The sequence below is a fragment of the Trichoplusia ni genome, chromosome 13 (assembly GCF_003590095.1).
Source record: "Trichoplusia ni isolate ovarian cell line Hi5 chromosome 13, tn1, whole genome shotgun sequence".
Lineage (NCBI taxonomy): Eukaryota > Metazoa > Arthropoda > Insecta > Lepidoptera > Noctuidae > Trichoplusia > Trichoplusia ni.
The window spans coordinates 8,220,841-8,228,442 of record NC_039490.1 but is presented as its reverse complement, the minus strand read 5'-3'; the positions used below and the strand labels follow the sequence as shown (position 1 = coordinate 8,228,442).

At 35.7% G+C, this 7,602-nt stretch overlaps 1 protein-coding gene across 1 annotated transcript; it reads left to right on the top strand.

The window, feature by feature from the left end:
- Positions 1 to 398: 398 nt before the first annotated feature.
- LOC113500030 (carboxypeptidase B-like) lies at positions 399 to 5,598 on the top strand. The gene is made up of 6 exons (XM_026880673.1): positions 399 to 501; positions 949 to 1,158; positions 1,276 to 1,381; positions 1,620 to 1,742; positions 2,733 to 2,921; positions 4,955 to 5,598. Exons 1-6 carry the CDS (start codon positions 434 to 436, stop codon positions 5,540 to 5,542), a joined length of 1,284 nt encoding a protein of 427 aa, XP_026736474.1. The 5' UTR covers positions 399 to 433; the 3' UTR covers positions 5,543 to 5,598.
- Positions 5,599 to 7,602: the final 2,004 nt, after the last annotated feature.

The window sequence follows — 7,602 nt, the reverse complement described above, 5'->3', positions numbered from 1 at the left end:
TCAGAAAGATTTCCAAAAAATATAGGATCCATATTCAGTTCAGGTTTCGTTAGTAAGTCTGCCTGCCTGCAAGCTTTTTCCTCCGAGGATGTAATGATGATGATGATGTCCTAGACGTTTCCGTCGACGGCGACACCCTGGCATATACTAGCAGCTTGGTATGACTTGCGAAACCAAACTTGGTCTTGAACACGCGGTATGAGGAAGAAGAGGTCAGGTATCCAATGAATGTTCAATATCCTCAGATCGACAAACAGTACGACATTCCAACTTTCGTCATATTATCAAATAGTAATTAATTTTAATTATCAGTGACGTGAATCTTATTTACGTATCAGATTTGAACTTATTATCAACCAAATTAAATATCGGTTGATAAAGTGAATGCTGATTATTATTTGAATTATTTTTATTAGTTAGTGTTGAAGCAGCCATGTTGCGAGCTGTTTGTCTGTTTGTCGTTTTAGGCCTTGCTTTGGCAAAGCATGAGCAGTATGAGGGGTGAGTTTTTAGTATATTAGAACTAATTGTTAATTTTTAAGTACCGTAATTCTTGGTACCTATATTGCATGAATTTTGTTATGATTTATTCATTCGTTACATTGAAGTGAATGCCTAGCTATGACGATTCGTGAGATACAGTCTGGTGACAGACTGGCGTAAAGACAACCGAGATTTAGTAATAAGTTAAATTTTCACCGTTTTATACTACGTGTAAAGGTACATTTAGTAATTAAATCTCTCGTCTGAACGGCCCAAAATTTGACCGATTTATATCTTCATTTCGTATTGATTGTTCCTATGTCAGATCTGGCTAACCCAGAATCTTGCCAGTTGGACGAATTTTGATAAGCATCTTTCAGATCTACTTATTCAATTCAAGACTCTCATTACTCATAAACTCGATACCCTCTCCATCACTATTTCTCAAAAACTTAAATTTTCCAGCTTCGGTCTTTACAAGATCACCGTGAAGACTCCGGAACAGATTGAGCTGGTCAACTACTTGAGCCAAACTCTAGACCTTGATGTCTGGTCAAATGCAGTGCCCGGCCGCGCTGGCCAAGTCCTGGTACAGAAGGACAAGAAGGCGCTGTTCCAAAATGAACTTAAAGGTGCCGGGATAGAGTTCACTCTCGAGACTGATGATATTAAAGAGTAAGTCGAAAATTTGAAAACTGTAGATATAAAAATGAACAAAAGACGATCAGATAAATGATTGGATACCAAGTCACTGTGGAGAGACTTTTCTTAGTTTTTGTGTTAAATTTTCAGGCTCTTGGACTTGGAAGACAGGCTATTGGAAGCCGCCTCCATGAAGAGGAACAATGCATCTAGATTGGACTCTCTACCTTTTGACCAGATCTATAATTACCACCAGGTGAGATACTATTTTGAGAAATCCTTGTTTCTTTTTCAATTCTTTCGTTTATTAACTTTAGATAAATTAAGAAAATATTATTTACATATTTAAACACTCCACAAACAAGATTAAAATTCCTTAGCTTGGGATTGATTAAAAGAAAGACCACTTTCACCTTTATATCTGCATCGTCTGTTGCCAAGACCTTGATCTTTATGTATTCTCTCCTCTTAAGAGACTTGTCTTGCATTTCCAGGTGGATGCCTTCTTAGAACTGTTGGCTGAAACTTACTCGAACACAGTGACCCTCGTGAACGCAGGCAAGAGTGTTGAAGGCAGGGATATCAAGTACATCAAGATCTCCACCACCAACTTTGAGGTGAGTTTTCATAGAATTATTTTTTTCTGTTTTTTGCTATTTCATCATCATTATCAACCCATATTCGTCCACTGCTATTTATATGCCTCTCCAATTGAACGCCACCGGCATCTATCTTCGGTTGCTCGCATCCAATCACACAGAAGACATAAATATTGTTACGTCTTCTGTGTGAAGCAGAGCAATATTGCCATTCATAATCTTAGAGTAAAGTTTTCAAAATGTTTTAAGCAAATCAAGAAGATATTAAAGGGTTAAATGAAAACATAGATTGCAGAAAAAACATATTTGATTTGATTTGTAACTTCCCGGCGAAGTATTATTTTATCAGATTCATCAATGAATGCAATGATAAGCAGGTAATTAATTTGTGTTGAAAGTCAAGTATTGATAAATATACTGCGTAGTTTTATCTTTTAAGCTGCCTTAATTATTATCCGATAAATAGATATTGGCAAATACTTTATAAATTTTTGTTTGGCAATAACGTTTTGGTCATCAAATATTTGGAAAAACCGTCCACCTATGACTACTTTTTGTGATAGCTTATGTTTGTAATTAAATTGCGTTGTATTATTTGTAATATGACTGGCCTGTTTGTGTAGTGGTTAGTGGCCCAGACGGACGAATGTTTGTGTATTGGAAAATGAAAAACAAGATTAATCAAAATAATATACCAACTTTCACACACCGCCATCTAGTCTCAAAAAAAGCAAAGCTTGCCTTATGAGAACTATACACATACTTAAATATATCCAAACATAATATAGATAAATTATACCTAGACACAGATCTAACCATCGTGCTTATCACACAAAACATTTTTTCTGGGTGGGAACCGAACCCTCCGGCATAACAGAGTCAGTAACCACAAGACCAACAGGAGAGACAATTTCCAACATAGGTTCTTAGAGACGAGAAAAATCCATCCAAAACAAACACAGTGTAACATTCTGGTGGTATTAAATAGACATCCCCTATATTTTTCAGGACACCAGCAAACCCGTCGTCTTCTTGGAATCTCTCCTCCACGCTCGTGAATGGATCACCTTACCTGCTACCCTCTACGCTATCCATAAGCTGGTGATTGACGTCACTGAGCGAGACCTGGTTCAAGACATCGACTGGATCATACTGCCGATTGCCAATCCTGATGGATACGAGCATACTCATGGAGAGGTGAGCTGGTGTGATGGAGACCTTTTATTTATTTATTTAATTTCAACGGTGAAAAACCAATTAAATTTTATGATCAAGAATATAGGCTGGACTTACAGCCGTTTGGAATTAAAAACAGCAGTCGCATAGCCAAATGACGCTCTTAGCTGTTAAGCTGTCTTTGTTTTTAGAACATCTGAAGACAAAAAATACAGAACACAGAAAATAGTACAGGGATATACTTTAGGGAATATTATGCTTTTAGGGATACGTACATAAAGATTAAAAACGGAGCCCTATATCTGAGAGTTCACTGTACATTCGTCTGCTTGTCTGTCCATTACCAAGCTATATTTCATCACGTATTTTTGCAGTAGCTATAAAAAAAAACATTAAAGTAAAGATCTGGGCTAAGATACGGTTGTTCCGGTCATAAATTTTTGGGTATCGGGGATAACCTTTTTTTGTCTAAGCCTGTAGGGTGGGTCCCTCTTTACGTAAGTCTGTCTCCCAATTGAAGTTGTCTCTTCAGTATTCTTGAACGCAAGTTTAGACTTCTTAGGAACACATCTTAGGCTTTTTTTAGCAATTTCGAGTATGTTAAAATTCCTAGTCTTTGTCATACTGATCTTACTGAGCCATAGCCTATCAGATATATTTACAAAATGCTAAAATACTATCCTCATTTTAAAACAACAAAATAAGCCTCGATACAGAAATATTTAAAGATACTGTACTGATACTGTATACATTTCATGTATACATGTTATATTTGCCTCGCAACTAATTATAATGATTATCGAAAATTGATGAAATTATTACCGGGGGTGATTAACAAATTTAGCAATTTCGGCTCATCCATGACCGAGTGGCCAGAGGGTTGTATTTAAACACCGGATTTTGGGTAATTATATTCATGGTATTAATAAGGCATAGTACAGAAAATACATGTTTCAGTTCAAATAGGATTTAAGAAAACATATTTGTAACAACCAAACAAACTTGATGAGTTTTTTTTTGACAAAATGCTAGCGACTTTACGTTAAGTAAAAAAATAATCAACAAAATTGGTATATCTGGTCCGAAGTCGGTAAGGTAACAAAAAAATAGACGAATTGAAAACCTCTTCCATTTTTATGTCGGTTGAAAAAGAATTAAGTATTTGGCTAAAGAGACAAAAAAATATTTATGTTTGTTATCACTTCACGATTAAACATCTGGAACTGATGAAATTCAGGATATGGGCTGATGCTAAAATAAAGGAGAGTAATGATTTTGCAGCTTTAATCGATATAGAGGCGGGCGAACCTGCGAGTAACAAATAGTAAAACAAAGTATTATATCGTTAAATTATAAGGCTGTTCATTATACCTTTCAGAAATAATACTGTGTACAAAAAAACAGGCAAAACTTTGTCAACAAAGTTATGGCTGGCAACTCACACGTGAGCAAATTAAATTATTGCCCAATTAAGTGGTCGCAACCGCTGCGTATTGCCAAAATATTGAAAAGATAAAAACAACTCCGCTCATGGAAATATTTATTTTTAGCTTTTCCGAGTTTGATCGTTGCCCTTTTTCGATTCATGGTGTATTTAATTTTGATTGCCTTTTTTTTATTTTTGGGAATTAATTTATGATTTTGTGTCAATAGCTTTGTGGAAATATTTTGAACCATTTTTCAAAACTAGCGAGAAAAATGTAGTCTTGTTTTTAAAGCATAATCCTATCGCTATCTCCGGTTATTTTCAATACAATGTTAAATTTTAAACTTCTTGAAATAGGTTATTTGACAAAAAGAAATAGTACGTCAGATCTAGTAGACAAAAAATTAAGGAAATACAGTGATTTAAAAGCTCGTGTAACGTCACTTACCAGTATGCTTTTTACTAGCAAGTGATGTTTTTAGCTACCATACTTAATGCTTTTTATCTTCCTTGAGTGATAAACTGAACAAAAGCATTCAGATTTTTCTCAAAATCTGTCTGTCGGTCTTTACAGATTTCTATAATTAGATTTAATCATTGACCTCACTAAAAATTAATCTTCTTACAGTTCCGTTTATGGCGCAAGAACCGCAGCACCGCCCACAGCATCGTCTGCAGCGGAGTCGACCTGAACAGGAACTTCGACATTGCCTGGTCTACAGCCTCCAGCAACAACGCTTGCTCCGACACCTTCCACGGAAGCGCACCCTTCTCTGAACCAGAGACCACCATCATCAAATCCATCTTCGACCAATATGGCGACCGCATGGAACTGTTCCTGGACATCCACAGTTTTGGCAGTATGATCCTTTACGGTTACGGCAATGGGCAGCTCCCTTCTCATGGTCTCTTCCTGCATCTGTTAGGAATCAACATGGCCAGCTCCATTGACAATGTTAAAATGAGCTGGAATCCAAACTACGTTGTTGGAAACGTCGCCCACGTTTTGTACGATGCTTCTGGCAGTGCTGGTGACTACGCCATGTCTACTGGTATACCTTTCTCTTACACCTACGAGTTGCCTGGACACAGGTTCGGAGTTGGCGGCTTTGGTTTCTTCGTCGACCCTGCTTTTATTGAACAGGCTGGCTTTGAGACCTGGGAGGGTATCAAGACTGGAGCCAGATACGTCCGCGATAACCGCAGTAAGAAGTAAATCTAGATTTGAAACTTATTTATTTTTTGTATTGCAATAAATGTTATTATTATTTATACGTGGATTTTCTTTTGAATTTCTTTAAAAATGTTATTATGTAATGGGCTAATTAATATTTACGAACTAAATCTTTGTTTTGGTTAATTGATTTTTAATTAAAGGGGTTTGAACTTTTAGATAAGCCCGAGGCCTGTTTAAAGGAAGGCAAGTGCTTGAGCAAAAACTTTTATTTGCCTTAATTATTTATTTCCCGGAATTTGGATAATATTCCGTTTTAATTTTTAATTGTCTGATATAATATTTGAGAACTTTGTTTTAACTACTATAATTTTAATTGGTTCTTATATCTGTATTTTAATAACAGGCCTTACAAAATATGACGAAATTTTTTTAGTTTTTGAGAAATATTAGAGGTTGTAAAGTAAAATCGATTTTAAGGTTTTATATAGCGAATAATTTCTTAAATTATTTAAGAAGTATACTAATAAAGGTCATTCCATCCTTGAATCCCTTTAAATACGCCCGAATGCCACAAAGATTTATTTTATACGATAAGTTATTCGCGTGATCTGCAATTGCTTGTTCCGAGTCTGGGTTTCTTGTGCATGTGACTTGAATATTGGGGAAAAATACCTTAAACCCTTAAATTAGTTATTGCAGGAAGGTTACCCAGCCAAATTTACAGAGCAGATGTATCAGCTTCAATTTTTGATTTTGTTACTTAACTGTTTGTGAAACCCCCGCGACCAAAGAATTAAATGTTAAACTGTCGATAAAAAAAAGAAACATAATTGATATGGTTATGTATACTACTTGATTCACGTTCTCTTTAACGTTTAATTTTATAAAAAAACTTAAAATAAAACATTCTGTAAACAATTTTTATTAAATATCGTATCTCAAGTAATGTCTTGTGAACTAAACACCAGTGCATTAGCTGTGATAGATCGTTTAATAGTTTACTTCGGTCTCATCTATTAAAGGGAGTGACAGAAGCTGAGATATCAATTAAAATCTTTTAAAACGTGTATAGATACCAATGGAAAGAATATTGTTTAAGTCGCAGTAGTAAAACAGTGAAACTATTGGTTTTTTGTGCATGCGTTTGAAGATTCGAACTCCGGTTAGTGGAAAAATGTCTTTTTTTAATTTATAGTTTCCCTCATTCACTTTTCTCACGTCAACTAGTTTCTGAGATGTCAAGTAAGCTCTATGATGAATATGGACGAATGTTTTTAATTTATGCGATCGTCAAGCGGACTCTCTACCTATCTGTTCGTCCATCACCAGGATGAATCTCAGTAAAAAATCACAGATGATTTATTTCTGTTGCCGCTGTAAAAATGACCAAATCACCAAATTACTATAAAAAATGCCTTAACAGGTCCGACTGGATTTTTTGGTCTGTGTACATTTTAACATATCACTAACAATCATCTTTCACTTCAAAGCAAAACTTTTACAAAATAGTCAATAGTTTAGGGAATCTACAATCTTTTGATTTACAGACCTCAATCCATCAGATCATTTCGAGAGAATCGAGATATAATGCAGACATCTATTGTAAGTGTACGTGTATGTAACTAATAATGCATGATGATGACATATAAGTGCTCATATCTGAATATTATTGAAGCGAAGACATTGTCTTAGGTAATATTAGCAAGCTTGGCGTACATCAAAAGCATTCATGATTATGTTTGTCTTCCACAATTCCAATGTTATCATTTTAGGATGGTTTGTTTCCTCTAGGTCCGCTAGAAAAATGTGACCCCCAAATTATTTGTCATCAAATCTTGAAGGGAATCATGACATTGACATCTTTGAATCTTTGAATTTCTTTGAAAGGAAAAATGGAGTTTTAGAAAATATTTTACGTCACACACATTCGGACCTATGGATGTGGTCCCCATATGAGGCGATGCTCTTGACACGTCGCGTCGGCCTCCACACAACACGAGAAAGTGACACATCGGCCCTCAGTACTGGCCGGTGGAAGGATTAGAAGCATTTGAAGGATTGCAACGCATTGCCTTACATCGACACAAAAACGCGGATGA

Bases quoted from the DNA above. Each gene is read 5' to 3' on its own strand.
- LOC113500030 (XM_026880673.1), top strand. From the start codon at position 434: ATGTTGCGAGCTGTTTGTCTGTTTGTCGTTTTAGGCCTTGCTTTGGCA. The intron at 502-948 runs GTGAGTTTTTAG...TAAATTTTCCAG, and splicing joins AAGCATGAGCAGTATGAGGG to CTTCGGTCTTTACAAGATCA. The intron at 1,159-1,275 runs GTAAGTCGAAAA...TTAAATTTTCAG, and splicing joins GAGACTGATGATATTAAAGA to GCTCTTGGACTTGGAAGACA.